Here is a 16,236-nt window from a genome sequence, read left to right on the forward strand (position 1 = left end):
TGGGACACGGGTGGTGTCGAGAAAAACAACATGGCCCTCCTCCTTACGGGCGGTTTGGACGCTCAGGCCGCGGGCTCTGGGGTGTCGGCCAGTGACTGATTGTTATCGTCCGGAACCCGAACAGAAGGAGCCGGGCGCCCGCTCCCCCTCCCCCGCCCGCGTGTCGCCCCTCCCCTCCCCTCCGTCTCCGCACGCAGCGCCCGCGCCGCCCGCGGCCCCGTTAGTTGGCGCGGCGGCCGCCGGAGTGGGGTGGCGCTAGTGAGCCGGGCGCTGACGCGTACGCCGGCGAGTGCACCGCCGCCTGCGTGAGGAGGCGGGCGGTGCAGCCGGCGGGTGCCAGACACCCGAACAGTGAGTGTTGCGGCGGTGCGGGCAGTGCGTGAACGGCGCGGGGCGCGTGCGCGGACGTGCGCCGAGGGCGACGGTGCTGGTCACCGGACGCCGCCGGCCCGCTCACCTGTGGATCCGGCGCGGACGCCGGTCGGCGTCGGCCGGCCGCGGCCGCGGTGTTCGCCTCGCGTGCCGTGTCGGGCGGCCGGCAGCGTCGCCGCGCGGACTGAAGGTGGCGGACGGTGATACGCGGGTCCGCGGGAGGCGTCTGTCCGCGGGACGGCGGGAGACGCGTGCGCGCGGCACGTGGTGGGCCTGCGCGCAGTGGACGACCGGGTGCTGATGGTCAGCGACCGCCGCGGCGCCGGCCGCCGGGTCGGGCGGCGGGGACGCGCGAGCGGCGTCGGCCCGATCGGCGCGCGGGCGTCTCGTTTCGTATTCGTTGTGCGACCGGCCTGGTTCTAGTTGGACGAGCGACGTCTCGCCCGGAACGCCATCCGGGGAGCGCTGTGCCCTCCGCGCGGCCGCTCAGCCAGCCTCGACGAGCCAGCTGAGCCGGACAGTGTGCGTCGCCCGCCGCACCCAGCGGCCGCTAAGACGGCTCACGGCGAGCGGGCGCCGCGCCGCTCGTCCGGCGGTCTGCGCTCGCTCGTCGCAGCGCCACCGGCGCCCGTTAGGCTCTGCTCAGGCCGGAGTATACCGGCCATTTCACTCTGCATAGCAGATCCGTGCCGCGCGGGGCCCCGGGCGTCGGTTACTCACCCCGATATCCATCTCTTCCATAAATTATCTCGCGCGCGGATCAGCACCGTTGCACGGGCACGTGCGGCCGCTCCCGAGAGCCGCGCGACGCCCGGCGCGCGCGGTCGGCGCGCCGTGCTCGGCCGTGCTCGGCCGCGCTCGCCGGTACGCCCCGAGGTCAGCTCGCCGCGACCCGGATCCAATATCGCCTCGGGCGGGGCCGCCGGGCTCGGCCGGGGTATTTATGCGCCGACACTGGCGGCGCGGCGCGCGACCTGCCTGCGCAAATGAGCCGATCTAAATCCGCGGAGGCGCGCGCGGGCGCCGGTCGCCGGCGGCGGGGTCTGATGGCGCGCCGCGGGGTCTCGTGGCGCGCCGCGGGGCCCGGTGGCGCGCCGCGGGTACGTGCGAGGCGGGTCAGCTCCGCGTCGCGCGTCTGGCCGCTCGCCGCCGCCCCGCGCGGGCCCGATGTCGAAAGCTCCAGCGCGCTGTCAATGCGGGCACCCGATGAGTTATGGCCGGTCGCTTACCACCGTAATTATGAGTGCTTTCATCGGCGTCAGGTCGCCGCGCGCTGAGCGGTCGGGGCGGCGGCGCGGGAGGGGCGGCGATGGTGCGGGGCGACTGTCGCCGCGGTCGGACGCGCCCAGCGGAGGGAGGGGAAGATGGACGACAACGGCGGCTGCTGCCGCACGCCCTGCTAGCGTTTGGTCCCCGCACCCACCACCACCCGGCGTCGGCACTGTACTCAGCGAGGGGAGGGGGTGTAAACGCGCGGGCGCGGACCTCAAGCTGCCACGTCCGCCCGGCGGGGGTTGTCGTGATCAGCGTTTCAGCGATTCGCCCTTGACGCCATTGCTGTTTCAATTTGATCGAGCGGTGTCGTCATCGCGTTAGGGCTCGCCTCTCCGTCCGTGGCGGCGTCATATCGCGTCTCGGCTCAGTTGGAGCTGGGGAGGGGCGAGGTAAATCTGGCCTGAGCTGGGGTCAGGACGGACGGGTCAGGAGTCAGGACGCGTGGTGGCGCCCTGAAGGGGGGGACCAAACGCTAGCAGCGCGCTACGCTTCAACAGAGAGACCGCCGGCGACCGTCGCCATGTCGCTCAAGAGGAAAAAGAAGGCCGCCGCTGAGCCCGCGTTGGAGGCGTCCAACAAGCGCTTCAGCACGTACAGCTTCAGCGAGCTGAAGATCCCGGCCATGCCGGTGCTGGAAGCCGACTACGAGGCGGAGGTGGAGCAGAAGCTGACGGAAATGTCGCTGGGCCAGACGGGCCGCACCATCGACAGCTGCAACTACGTGGGCCGTGCCGAGCTGCTGTGCGAGCGTCTGGAGCCGGTGCCAGAGTTCCGCGTGCCGGCGTCGGCCGCGCCTCGCCCTTTGCTGCCCAAGTCGGCGTCGCTGACGGAGAGCCTGACGTCGGCGCCGGTGCCGTCGGCGGCCGGCGTGCTGCCGGCGCCGGCGTCGCTGCCGCCGCCGCCCAGCGTGACACAGCAGCGGCTGTACCGGCGCTCGCTGAGCACGGCGCTGCCGCACTACTGCAGCCTGGAGCGGCGGCCGCGCCAGCCCGGCCGCGCCCACGTCTGGATGGTGCGCAGCCAGAGCTTCACCGACGTGTGCCAGCCGCTGCCGGCGGCGGCGGCGGCCGGCCTGGGCCTGGAGCTGGGCCGGCCGCCCCTGCGCGGCGGCGCCGGTCGCGCCGACGACCGCGAGCGGCGTCACTCGCTACGGCGCAGTATGCGCGCCCTCAGCGGCAGCTGGAGGAACCTGCTCAAGCAAGGTAGGTGTGAAACAAGCGTCTGGGACGCGCTCGAGCTCGGCCGAACCGGGAAGGCGGCGTCGCCGGACATCTGAGCAGCGTGAGAGCGGCGGCAGCGACCGCGCTCGAGGCGTTGCAAAACACGCAGCTATCGGCGCGAGAGGCGGGACCATCGCGCCCGACCGTCTGGTGATATCGTTCGGTAATCGTGACAGCTGTTGCGGGAAAGGGCCTATCGGGGGCGCGATGGACGTCGTCGTCGTGCAGAGCCGTGCAGCCGGCGGCGGACATGCTCGCCGCCGGCTGCAGCCGTGCAGGCGGGCGGCGCCACACGCCGCTCGTCTCCTGCGTACCGCGCCCCGCCCAACCTTGGCGCCGGCGAATCCGCGCGTGCGAACGCGTCGGCGGCCGCGCGCTCCGTGGGCGGCTCCTCGCGCGCCGGGCGCGGTCGGCGCGGCTCCATTACACGGGTCATCAGGAGCAGGCGGAGGAGGGTGGCTCCCGATCAGGGGTCACGCACCGCGCCGCCAGCGCGCCGCGGCACGTAGCCAAACACGGCGCCGCTTGGCCGGAGCTGCTATCTGGCACCGCTGATAGCAGCGCGGCTGATAACGGCGCCGGGTCAACAGCGACCGCTGGCGAGGACTGCCAAAGTCAGCAGCCGAGTGGGCGACGTGCCGCCGACGCACTCCGCCGGCGGTGGTGGGGACGCACTCCGCCAATGGCGGTGGGGACGCACTCCACCGGCTGCGGTGGGGACGCACACCACCGGCGGCGGCAGCGTCGCGTCTCGCCCTGCAGGGCTGCTGCGGCTACGCTGGGAAGCCGTCTTGCGTGGCCGGAGGCCGGAGGCCGTGAGGCGTGGACCGTCTCATGCAAACAGCCCGTTCACAGAGCCCGCACACGGGGCTGTCGGCCGAGGCGGCTCGGTGTTCCGGGCGGACAGCACACTGCCCGGCGAGGTTTGGGAACGTGCAGGCCGAGGTGCCCAACAGCCAGGACAGCACTCCTTCGTTTGGGCGCCAGTCCGGACAGCGCCCTGCAGAGCTGCATGGCTGGCACACTTCTGCTCGACCCCCACACATGTCCTCAGCTAATCTCTGCACTTGTCGGCGGGTGTCAGCCAGCAGCGCCCGCATGGCCGTGTTGGAGCGACATGCTTGAATGCAGGCCGGTCGTGGGACGTCACCAGCGCGAGCGCGACACGTGCCGGCGGCGGTGGCTGACCCGTCCGGAGCTGTGGCGGGTTGCAGTGGCGGGTGGCCGGCCGGAGGAGATCCGGTCTCCCCCAAAAACCTGAAACGTCAGGCCACGTATGGATTGTTTGGCAACGTGCAACGTGCAGCGACCGAACAGCGCATCGAGATACGATCTTCGAATCTGAAATATTCCGCCTTCCTGTCCCGAAAGAGGATCGGCTTGCAGTGAGGCACGGCGACCGCGCTGTCTGGCCGGCAAGGCGGGTCTGCGGTCGTCCGGCGGGAGAGGCGGCGAGCGTCCAGACCCGGCCGGGGTGCCGCGCGGTGACCTGTCCTCTCGCGGCCGGCGCCCCTGGCCCCCTCCGGCGGGGAGGGGGGGGGGGCGGGGTCACGTGTCTGTGAGGTCAGCGCGAGGCGCAGAGATTAGCTGCTGCATCTGGTCCATTTATCTGTCTCGCGGGTGGATTATCGGTACGAGTGCGGCGCTGCCCGGCGGGCGCTCGCTGTGGACCGCGCTGACCGCCGTCCCAGCTCCGCGGCTCTGTGTCGGTCTGGCGGTGCGTGGCTGGCTGGCCAGCGTCAGCCTGTTCCGGCAGATCCTGACCTTGTTTGCCTCTCCCGAAAGAAAGGGATTACTGTCTGTGTGTGTGCAGATTGGTGTGAACGTATAAATATGGCACTTTGACTGGGGGCGCGGGCGGGTTGGTGGGGAAATTGGCTTTGGTGTTGCATGCGATTTTCTCGGAAGGTAGCGGCGCTTCGATTGGCGGATTACAGGTTTGCCGTCGGTCCGATGCCGCGCCCACCTCGCTTCGTTAGATAGGATTATAGGCGAGCCGGCCGTCTCAGTTGCACGCTCCACGTTAAGTAACCAAATGTACGGGCTCTCTGGCGGAGCGGCACGGCAGAAGCGTGTCGTGGCGGCGCCGATGGGCGCTGACGTCGCCTGACCGATCGCCGCCGCTCGGTCAGCCCAGCCTGGCGCGGCGCCGCCGGAGCACCGCCGGGGGATCGCCCTGCGCTGGGGTGCCGGCGGGGGATCGCCCTGCGCTGGGGTGCCGCCGGGGGATCGCCCTGCGCTGGGGTGCCGGCGGGGGATCGCCCTGCGCTGGGGTGCCGGCGGGGGATCGCCCTGCGCTGGGGTGCCGGCGGGGGATCGCCCTGCGCTGGGGTGCCGCCGGGGGATCGCCCTGCGCTGGGGTGCCGGTGGGGGACGGCCGCCGCCTGCGCACCAGCCCGCGGCATGGTGCGGTGCAGTACCGAGCGCAGTGGCGCCCCTGCGTGCCGCGCCGGCGCGCTGTGTCGTCGCAGGCGCCTGATCCAGTGGCGTGTAGGGCCGCGGCCAAGGCCGGTCCTTGCTGCGCGGCGGCGGCCGGACGGGTTTGTCGCAGGACCGGACGACATCCTGGAGCGATGCGTCGGCCGGCGCCGGCCTGCGCCTCGGCCGCGGACCGGGCGCCGCCGGCTGGCCGGTGCCGAGGACCGCAGCAGTTCCCGCCTCCGTCGGCACCGCAGCACGGAGAGACCCCAGCGTCGGTGGCGCGCCAGCTCCGGCCCGTCCGGCACGGCTGCACGAGACGCGGCGTGTCACGCCACGCTGTGCGCGGCGGCCGGGCGGGTCCATCAGCGTCAGCGGCGGCGCTGACGGGCCGGGCGGGAGCTGACGGTGATCCGGCGCCGGCAACGGCGCCGAGCCCGGCCGGGAGCGGCGCCGCGAGGCAGCGCGTCGTCCGCCCGGCCGGCGGCGCTCCCCGTTATTAACCTGATCCGACGGAGGCCGCCGCCGGCGGCCAGCGGCTTTCACAAACAATGTGACCGGCGGCGCTTTGTTTTTGTGCGCTGGAGCAGTGCGCGGTCCGACGAGGAATGCGCTCGGAACAGCATTGGTCGCGGTTTATCAGCGTAAGTGGCATTGCCGCGCTGAATACCCGTGTGGGAAAAATTGTAATAGCTCCCGCCCAGCGGGGTAGTCTGATCATGTGCCAGTGGATGTTTCGTGGCAAGAAATACGTCTCGGCTTGGCGCCACTTGCCGACGTTGAATCTGTCTGTAAGGCTGTCAAACAGCAGCAGATTGTGCTGCGCCCATTCTCGCCTCGGGAGCAGAGCCGACAGATTGAGAGCGCACGCTCTTCGGGTTGAGAGCGCACGCGTCAGCAGTGCGCCGTGTCATCTCTGTTCGAAGTCCACGGGCTGCTGCCATCGCACCGTCCTCGGCCCCATCGTGTCCATTCATCTGGCCTAGTTTGGCGCGGCGCCGGGGCAGCAGGCTCGTTGTGTACACAGAGCAATCGGAACCGCGCCATGCCACGGATCTGCGCCGCTTCGCCAGCGGCCGCCCTGCACCGGTGATGACTTCCAGGCTCGGGCGGGGGGGAGGAGTATGGTCTTGGATGTGACGGAACAGCGCAGAAGACTTGCGGCAGGCACGTAACCAAGGTCGGTCGTTTAAAGGGAGGTGCTCCGCACGATACGGACATTCATTGGAAGAGGAGGGGGAGGGGAGATCTAATCCAGGGGAGCACCTGTATCCCCCAGCCATGGCTGCGTCCCCGCTCGCTTCCCCCAGCTCGCCGGGCCGCGTCGGAGGCCGCGAGCCGTCATGTCCGACGCCCGCCGACCGGCAGATGGCGCGGCGATTGCGAGTGGGCGTTTTTCCATTTAAAAGTCGTGACTGGCGCCGACCGGGCGCCGTGACCTTGCTAGGCTGGCTGGGGACGGGCGCGGCCGCCGGCTGGGGACGTGCCGGGACGCGAGATGATGGAGAGGCCGCTGGCAACAGGCGCGGACGGCGGCGTGCGTCCTCGGGCGCCGGCCCGGCCCGCCGCGGCCTGGAAGCTGGACGCAGGCGGCGCAGCTCACTCCTCTGCCGTCATAGTTTACTATCTGCGCGCATCAGGGGCGTAGCCGGCCGACACCGTGCGTGTTTTTCCTCAGCCGCATGGGTGCGTGCTATTAAAATAAATCAAGATGTCTCTCAGATGGTCGTTACGCCGAGCCGGGGGCTGTGGTTCGCGATGTTTGTCCTCGCGGTGCTCCTGCGCGCGCTGGCCGGGCTCTAATGCCCGCATCTGTCGGCGGCCCCCGGACGTCCCCTGGCCGGCGGCGGTCCGAGGGCTCCGCCGAGTCCCCTGTCTCCGGCGCTCGGCCGGCCGCCGGCGCGCGGGTGTCGTGTGTCAGGCGGGGGAGGCGCCGCCGGGAGGCAGCGGGCAGCGGGCGGCGGGAGGGCCCCGCGCCGGACCCTCAGTCCGCCCGGTGCCGGGCTGATTCAGAGGCCTCCTGGCCCTGAGAGTCCTTCAGAGGCCTTAGAGGCCTTCAGAGGCCACGCTGGCCTCCGATCCCTTGAATTGCTCGTCAGACCGGCGGCAGCCGTGTACCGTCTCGCGTGGCTCGTTAGGGGCCGGGCCGGTCGCCGCCGGCCGGCCGCCGCAGTCGGCAGCGACGCCGCCGGGCACGCGGCGCAGCGAGGGCGGCCGAGGCTGGCGCGCTCCGTCCCTCTCAGCTGGCCCCAGAACAGGCGCCAGTGCATCTCGTTCCCAGCCTCGGCGCGTAGTTACTGCGTGCTGCCCAGGCGGGTGGCTTATCTTCACACGTGACCGGTGTCCGCCAGCTCTGTGTGCGGTCGCTGGACCGGCCGCCGGCCGCGGGCAGGGCCTGTCCTGCCGGGTGGCCTTGAGCCGCCGCCGTGCGCCGATCATCTGCGGCGAGGTACGTGGTCTGCCGCCGCCGCAGGCACGCCGCCCGGCCGCACACGAGTCCGGTCCGGTCCGGTCCGGTCCGGCGTCCGGGCTGGGGGAGCGCGTGGTCCAGCGGCGGCTGCGGGAGCCGGTTGCGGGGCCGGCCGTCGCCGAGCCGGTCCTCCCGTCCTTGTGCGGCGGTGCCATGCGCGCGCCCGCGGCGTGTGGGCCCGGACCCGTCCCTGGCGGCCGGCTGATTCACCTGAGCGTGCGCTCGGCCGGACACGCCATCTGGAGGACGCCGCACGATCGGCGCGGGGGACGCCACCCGGCGGCCCTGCTTGGCCCTACCTGCCCTACCCGCTCGGCCTGCCCTGTCGGCCCTACCTGCCCCTACCCGCTCGGCCTGCTGGCCTGCTCTGCCGGCCCTGCCTGCTCGGCCTGTCCTGCCTGCCCTGCCTGCTCGGCCAGTCGTCTTGGGTGGGGGGGGGGGGGGGGGCATGCGGCGCGGCCGGGCTGCCTCCGACAGCCGGACGCTGGCTGGCGGTGATTTAGTGCCGCCTCCACCGCCGCTCGCTCCGGCGGCACGGCGGAGACAGGCGGCGCGGGTGCCTGTCCGGCGGCCACGCCGATCCGGAGCATCAGGTGTCGATCCGGTCACCTGTGCCGATCCGGCCATCCGTGCCGGGCCGGCGGCCACCCGTGTCAGTCCGGCCACCCGTGCCGCCGGTCCGGAGCATCAGATGCCGCCGGCGTCTGCGGCCGACGGTAACGGATCGGTAGCCGGCGCTAGATGTACGGTTTTTTTAAAAGCCCGCCTGGAGAGGTCTGTCCGGCGTCAGCTCCCCGCACTCGATCACTTCTGCTCATTGGAGAAGAGCGTCGTCCATCATCGGCTTGTCATGTCAATCTGCGTGTCGCTTTATCGTGTCCGTCGTCCAGCGCATGTAACCGGTTCCACTGACGATTTCTGCGGCGCGTTCGTCGGACGCGGCGGCCCGGCTGCGCGCCCAGGCGTTTTCCTCGTTGGACGGGGTCCGGCTGGCGAACTTGATACCGACCATTGCGCCGCACCACAGGTGGTCCTCGCCTGAGGACGGCCAGCACGCCAGCATTCCCCGAGTGCGCCCGCACTGAAACGCGGGCGTGGCGTGGGAGGCGGCCCGATTTTTTTTTCCGGGGCGGGGGACGCGGCGCGGCTGCCCGGCCCTCCCCGCCGCGTCACTGCCGGTGTTTGTCGTCGACGTCTCGTTAGTGGAATGAAGTGGCCGCCGTCCGTCGGCGTCTGTCCGCCGGCGTCCGTCGCCTGTCCGCCGCACGGGCGCGCGCAGCGGGAGGGACGCGGCGGAAAGCCGAATCCGCCCCAGAGCTTGTGCGTGTACCCCGACGCGTGGGTGTGCTGTGGCGGCAGACGGCTTCTGTCCACCACAGGACGCTTAACGGTCGCCATCTTGGGCGCTGCCTCCCCAGCGGCGTGCCTGGGCGCGCCTCTGGCGTCAGAATGTCGGCCGCGATGTGTGCCGTGCCCGACCGACGTCGAGGGCTGTCCCAGCCGTCGACCGCCGCCCGTCCGTTGCCGGCGCGTCACCGCCGCCGCCGCGGCACGCGCCCCTCCTGTCGCCGCCCTCCGCCGGCCAGCTCATCCGGGTCGGACCGGTGACAGCCTCGCCGGGCTCGTGAGGAGTCCGCCTCGCCTCGCCCGCTCGCCGCGCTCGGGAGGAGTCCGCCTGGAGCGGAGCCGAGCGGGCCGGCTGCGCCGGTGACGTCTGGCAGCGCCTCCTGGCCAGCCCGCGCCGGGCTGCTGTCATGTTGTGTGGCCCACTCGCCATTTCAGACGCGTTGTTGCGTGGCCTGTCCGTCGGGTGGTGTGCGTCTGTGCGGACCCCGCGATGGTGTGTCCGTGTGTCCGCGTGTCTGTGTGTTTGTGTGTGGATCCCGGCTGTCGCCCGGTCGTCCCTCCTGGAAGGGTGTGGTCAGGGCGCTGTTGCCCCACGTCCTGACTCACCCCGGCCGCGGCGGCCGCCCGGGTCACGAAGGGGCAGCGCCGGTCGGACGGCACGCAGCCCGTCGCAGTCGCCACGGCCCGTTAATTAAGTTAACAAGCGAGCCGGCAGACAGGGCGGCGGCGGAGAGTTACTGCCGCCGTGTGGCATGGCTCGGCTGTAGGGCCGGTCGGTCGGCATTAGCCGATTGGACCAGCGGCGGCCGGGCCCGCCGCCGGTCGCCGCTGGCGGCTCAGGAGTCGCCGCGCTCGTCGGGAGCAGGATTCATGGCACTCCCGGAGGCGGGGATTCGCCGCGCTCGCTGGACAGTGGATATTGGCGCTGGTCGGGGTGGGGAAGGCCATTCCTCAGCCCTCCCCCTGCCGTCTTCAGATGGCCGTTGGTTTCCAAACTGCGCCACACAGCTGCCTCCGAGTGAGGACCGCTGGAGGGAGCGCCCGTCACGCGCACTGGCTGTGGATCGGCCTCGCCACCATGGCGAGGAGGCGCCGGCGGTCCGGAGCGGCGGTCCGGAGCGGTGGTTCAGAGCGACGCCATCGTTCCGGAGCGACGGTCCGGAGCGACGTCAGCGTTCCGGAGCGACGGTCCGGGGCGACGCCAGCGTTCCGGGGCGACGCCAGCAGCGCCTGCGCGGCGGAGACGCCGGGCCGGCCGGTCTGTCTCGGATCGGCAGCTCGCAGCTCCGCTCAGCGGCGGCTGCCGCCGGTCGGTAACCGGCCGGTGCCCATGCGGCGCGCCGACGATATTGCATTGCATTCGATTTATACGGGAGCGTGGAGCCGTCTCGGGGGAGGCACGCCGCCGAGGCGGCCTGTGCTCCGGCCGAGCGCAGGGCTCCGGGCGGCGGAGGACGGAGATGCCATCCTGGGCCCGCTGCGGTGGGGCGGCTCGGCGGACTTCACCGGAGAGGAAGGCGGCGGGTCCGGAGCGGCGGTGGTGTTCAGGCGGTGGTGGTGTCCGAGCGGCGGCGGTGTCCGAGCGGCGCGCGAACGTGTCCGTCAGTCCGGTCCTTCAGTCCGTCCCAGCGGCAGTCTGCAGTCCGCAGTCCGCAGTCTGCAGTCTGCAGTCTGCAGTCTGCTGCCGGCGGAAGATCGGTCAGCCCGGCCCGGGCTCATCAGCCGCGGCGACGGCGGCCGATTACCGGAACATCGCCGCGGCCCGTCCCCGAGTCCGGCGGGGCGGGCCGCCGCCCCGGACGCGGCGCCGGCGGCGACGCGCGTGACGTGCGCCTTCAGAGAGCTTCCGCGTTGAGGTCCTGGTGGCGGGCGAGGTGGCGTTCAGTATGGATGCAGCGGAGTGCGGTCGGCGTGCTTCAGAGCGCAGCGCAGGCACGTCCGCCGCGAGCGGGTCGTTCAGATAGATATCAGTGTTCGGCTGCACGTTGACCATGAACAAACATGGTGGTCCGGAATGTCGCCGCCGCCGCCTGGACGGGTACCGGCTCGCTTTTTCTCGCGAAGGCGTGATAGCTTGCAGCCTGTCCGTGGAGGCGAGCAAGTGCAGGATCGAATCTGCGATTCCTGATCGCGCTCGTGACTTGGCGGGCGTCGGTTGTTTGATGTTCGAAGCTTTTAAATGGGGCGCGACGTTTACCGATAGCACACACCGGTCAGGTTTGAACGCACAGGTGCAGCACTGGCGTGTACCGGAGAGTGGGACTCCACTGTCGGCAGTTGATTTTGATGCGCATTGCTCGCGTGTTACGCCACAGACATCACGCTCCCTGTAAAGCCTCTCTACGAACTTTGTATGCGTGTCTCGCACCACTGTTGCACATTCCGAAGATGATTTCTGCCGAGTTATGGCTTCATTAAAGCTTCAGGCGACCCTTCGGCTGTATTATTCATCCCAAGCGGTCTCCTTGGGCGTCTCGCTTTTTGTCGCGGTCTCAATGAAGCGGGCCGGGCCTTTCTCCGCCCAGTGCGGGGCGATGCTGGAGACTATACATCAGTGACTGTGCGTGTAAATACATGCAAACACCGGTGATATATCAGGTGGCGCGTCTTGTTTGTCCACCGGCGAGGCACGCGCAACTGCCGGGCAGCGCCGGGCCAGCCGGGGCGATGTCGGGACGCGACCGCGGCCTGTCGAGGCTGGGGTCGTGCGCTGCGCTCCTGACGGCGGGCAGCGGCGCCGCGCCGGCCGGACCTCCGGCGGCACGACGTGCGACTCCGGCCGGTCGCCCCGACCGGAGGCACAGCCCCAGACACGGCGGGCGAGGTGGACCGGCCGAGCTCAGGCGCCGCCGCATGGCGGCGCGGCTCGATGTGTCCAGTTGGACAGCGTGACCGCTCTGACCGAGGCCCGACAGCGCCCGCCTGCCTTCGGCGCTCGGCCGCTGCCGCCGGGACGGCTGCGAGTCGCGACACAGGTCGTCTGGGACCGGGCTTGCGTCACGGTAGCCGGGAGCGTGGCGCCGGCCGTGGTCGACCTCCGGGGCCGCGGCCTGGGCCCGGCGCGATTGAGACATAACGGCGGCTCGCGGCCTGCCGCCGCCGCCGCGGCCGCCGTCGCGAGCGCCCGGCGGGGCGCGTGTACCGCTGCCGGCCGGGTCGCTCCCGCGGCCCGCACGGCGTGGGTGGGGTGACGGCCGCAGCTGCCGCTGCCGCCCCCGCCCGCGGCCGCGGTTTGGACCTGGCTCGGTCGGCCAAGCCGCTGCGGGCTGGCGCTGTCGGCGATGGCAACCGCAGCGACACAAACACTGCACGAATTTGGACGGTGTTCAACGAGAGAGACAGCTGGAAAGCGGTGGCTTCCGTCGAGCCGGGAGATGTGAACAGGGAAAGGAGTGTTCACCTGCCGCCCAGTGACGTCTGTGAACCTGCTATTTGGCAGACTGTGCTGAGGTGATGGGGTCGGACTGGTCCCTGGACGCCGAGCAGGCCGGTCCGGACGGTGGGCCGGCCGGCGCTGTTCATCCCAGCTGACTGGACCACATGGGGACTCTATATAGCCTCAGCAGCTGAGTGCGTCGTAAAGCCCCAATGGCATGATCCGGCCACAGTTACGGCCGACGCTCGCGGCGCATGACACACGCCGAGCACAAGGTCACATGGCCGTCACGTGCGACGGACCGGTGCGCGAGCCATCGAGGCGAGACGCTTGCGGCGGCGCCTGCCGTCGAAGCGAGGCGCCTGCGGCAGCGCTGTTGGGACTCGGAGGGCTCCGTGTGGACGTCTCTGGAAGGTATTGCCCGTGCCACATCCAGGTCCTGCCCGTCCCCTAGCCGCGCCGACCGTCGGGCCGCACCTCTGCCGTTCGGCGCATCTGCCGGCCGCGCCGTCCCATCTGACCTGGATGCAGCCCCCAATAACCGGGCGTCCGACATCAATAATGCATCGGGACGGCAGGCGGGTGCGATTGCTGCCGTGCCGGGCGTCGCGGAGTCTGATGCCCCGCACTCAGCGGGGCGGGTTTTTGTTGCTCCGGGTCGGGGCAGCGGCGGCCGACGTCGGCACGGCACGGCCCGACCCTGCCCTGACTTCGCATTACCTCGGCCCGCTGCTGTTGTTGTGACCGCGCGGAGTCCATTACGGCGCGACCGCTGCAGACGACGCGGCCGCCGCTGACTGACCCCGGTTGACCTCACGCACCAGCTGACTGACCCCGGGTGACCTCACGCACCAGCTGATGGCGGTGGCGCAACGGAGAGAAAGATGGGGGACACCTGTTGCGGGAGCTGTGCAGTGCATTTGAATGCGCCGGTGCGTTTGAATGCGCGGCTGGAAATATAAGAGACTGACGGCGCGTGTGCCACCGATCTGCTGCGCCAGGCTGGTCTCGCGCGCGGCGCCGGGCCGCGGTCGGCGGCGTCGGCCGGCCGTGCGCTCCGCCGCGACCGGCCGGGCGCCGGGCCTGTTGTCTCATTAACGGTGCGGCTAACATGTCGGCCTGCCGGGCGCCGTGCTCGTCAGCGGCCTTGGGAATGTTCACACGCTCATTCGAGCCGAGGGTCGACGGCCAGCGTCTGTTGCGGCCCGGCCCGGCCGGCGCGGGCCATGGCAAAACTGGGAAACCCGCCGCGGTGCGCGATGTCGAAATGTCGCGATTTTGAACTGGAACTCTGTGTAGCACGATTCTAGTCTACCAAGTCTTGGACTTCTTCGAGAACTCCCTGTTGCCAGAAAACTGACGCACTTTTGCCGACACTGCCGCGGGCGGCTTCGAAACAAAGAGCGCGCAGCCTGACGGGGGTGTCGTGCCGACAAAACCGGGCCCGGCGCCCGGGGACGGGACTCCGAGGCGCCCGGAGACGCGACCGGCGAGGCTCCCCCGCCCGCTGAGTCGGAGACGTTCCGCTGACGGGTCCCGTCCCCGGCCCGCGGCGCGCTGCCAGGATGCACAAACTACCCGCGCGCAAAAACGCCCCGCATACATCACAAACGGGGCGGCAAAAAGCGGCGAGACGGGCTGGAGGCCCCCTCCCCCTCCCCGAGGCGGGCGCCGCACGGCCGGAGCCGCCGCTCCTCCTGCTGCCGCCGCCCCTCCTGCTGCCGCCGCTCCTGCCGACGAGCGTCGGGACCGACGGCTGAGGCACGCGGCGAAATCGAACCCCGAGCGGCGGAATGCCGACCAGCGCGGCGCCGACCTGTTGTTGGCCCACGGACGCCGGTGCCGTGTCGCGCGCCAGCGGCGCTTCCGCAATTAGCGCCGCCCCGTCGACACACGAAAGCCGGCTTCCGACCCGGGGGTCAGGCGGCGTGACCCCTGACCCAGCCGCGGCGCCGACCGGCACAGGTGTTTGAAATGACGCCGAGGCCGTGCCGACGGAAGCCGCGAGAAAGCGGCGTTGTTAATGAGTCGATCCTGTGACCCAGAACGCGCGGGTCGAGGCGGGCCCTGAGGTTGAACCTGCCGTTCAGCCATCCGTCTTTGTCTCGCATGCAGTGCTGAAGGTCCAGTGTCCGATTTGGACGAGCCTAGGGGCCCCGCGGCTTCCGCGTCTGTAGTGTCGTATCTCGGTATCTTCATCTGCGCGGCCGTGGTCCAGGCCGGCGTCTGTCCCGGCGCCTGGGGCGTCTCAAGTCGCGGCACGCCCACACCTCCATGTGGCGTCCCTCTATCCGTCATCTCGCGGGCTCGCCTTGGCGGTCCAGGCGGCGCAAAAACGGGCTCCGCCGCCGGCGCCATCTACCGACGGCTTCCGGTACGGTTCGTGGCGGGCTCGGCGTCGCTGCCTGCCGCCACCGGCCTGCCGGCGGCCGGGTGCCGCTCCCACGGACCAGCGAAGAGAGACGCCAAAATCTCCTGACCTATCCTCCGTTTGTCGTCATTCCTGTCGCGTGGGATGCCCCGACGAAGTGAACTTAAATGGTTGCGTGCCCGCCGTCGGGGTGTTACCCACACCTGCGCGCTTGCGGCGGTCCCGCTGACGCAGAGGCGGTGCTGCTGCCGCCGGCGAGCCGTGTCGAAGCCGTTGTGACCCGACCGGTGGCGGCGGCTGCCCCCGTTCCCGCTTGGCCTCCGCGTTGTCTCCGTGCTGTCCCGGGTGGAGGGCGGAGCGCCGGCGCGCCCCAGCCTGTTCCGTTCTGACCGGCGACTAAACGCACGCCGCGACTGCCGCGTGTTTCATGCTGGGCGGCAGTTTTTGTGATCGGGGGCGACGCAAACCAGAACAACATGGCCCGGCGCGAAGGTCGCTGGCCCGATGCGACACGCCGCGGGGGTGTTGATAACAGGCGGCCCGTGGCCTGCTGAGGCAGCGACGACTGTGCACGCTGGCTGCTGAGCCAATGTGTCAACAAATTGCGACGTGTTCCTGTTCCAGTGCTCGCCCAAGGCGATCGCGCTTGAGCCACGTCCCCGTCTGTGTGCGGAGGGTACTCCCTATCCTTCGCTATTGTTTCAGGGGACGGAGCTGGCGTGTGCGCCTCTGTGTCTGCCGTTTGAGGGTGTCCCTGTAGCTCGTGCTGATTGTGTGGCACCGGTGCTGACGCCTCTCCTTCCTTGCCGTTTCAGTGGGTGGCATGCACCGGCCCAACAAGCCGGCCCAGATTCGTCGCGTCCCTCCGCCCACCGTGCCCGAGAGCAGCGTCAGCACCAGCGGCGGCGGCGCCGGCGTCAGCAGCCACCGGCACAGCGGCAGCAGCTTCAGCTCGGGCTACGGCAGCGTCGGCCAGCCGGACAGCCGCAGCTGCTGCGGGGACGACCACCTGCAGCCGCCGGCCTCGCCCCTGGACGGCCCGCCCAGTCCGGGCAGAGGTACGGCACACTCGCTCGCGGGCGGGTTCGGCCTCCGCGGAGACGCGGCGCTCTTACCCTGCCCGGTCCTGACACAATCCGATACGGCCAGTGTCTCCGTACCGTACCGTGCCGGACACACTCCGGCACGGCCGGTGTCTCCGTACCGTACCGTACCGGACACACTCCGGCACGGCCGGTGTCTCCGTACCGTACCGTACCGGACACACTCCGGCACGGCCAGTGTCTCCGTACCGTACCGTACCGGACACACTCCGGCACGGCCGGTGTCTCCGTACCGTACCGTACCGGACACACTCCGGCACGGCCGGTGCCGGTGTCTCCGTACC

General features: G+C 70.6%; 2 protein-coding genes across 2 annotated transcripts in view; both read left to right on the forward strand.

The window, feature by feature from the left end:
• The first annotated feature begins 272 nt into the window (after positions 1 to 272).
• LOC119095140 (uncharacterized) lies at positions 273 to 2,588 on the forward strand. The gene is made up of 3 exons (XM_037218023.1): positions 273 to 351; positions 2,145 to 2,502; positions 2,564 to 2,588. Exons 2-3 carry the CDS (start codon positions 2,168 to 2,170, stop codon positions 2,586 to 2,588), a joined length of 360 nt encoding a protein of 119 aa, XP_037073918.1. The 5' UTR covers positions 273 to 351; positions 2,145 to 2,167.
• A 156-nt stretch (positions 2,589 to 2,744) lies between these two features.
• LOC119095142 (caskin-2) overlaps positions 2,745 to 16,236 on the forward strand; it is a gene marked incomplete at its 3' end in the record, with an annotated part of 47,308 nt that continues 33,816 nt past the window's right edge. Inside the window, exons 1-2 of the mRNA XM_037218024.1 lie at positions 2,745 to 2,849; positions 15,665 to 15,907. Coding sequence (XP_037073919.1) covers positions 2,807 to 2,849; positions 15,665 to 15,907 — 286 coding nt within the window. The remainder of the gene's footprint in view (positions 2,850 to 15,664; positions 15,908 to 16,236) is intronic.

This window comes from Pollicipes pollicipes, unplaced genomic scaffold, assembly GCF_011947565.3.
Source record: "Pollicipes pollicipes isolate AB1234 unplaced genomic scaffold, Ppol_2.1 Scaffold_4219;HRSCAF=4965_pilon_pilon_pilon, whole genome shotgun sequence".
NCBI lineage: Eukaryota > Metazoa > Arthropoda > Thecostraca > Pollicipedomorpha > Pollicipedidae > Pollicipes > Pollicipes pollicipes.

Bases quoted from the DNA above. Each gene is read 5' to 3' on its own strand.
- LOC119095140 (XM_037218023.1), top strand. From the start codon at position 2,168: ATGTCGCTCAAGAGGAAAAAGAAGGCCGCCGCTGAGCCCGCGTTGGAG. The intron at 2,503-2,563 runs GTCGGCGGCCGG...AGCGTGACACAG, and splicing joins CTGACGTCGGCGCCGGTGCC to CAGCGGCTGTACCGGCGCTC.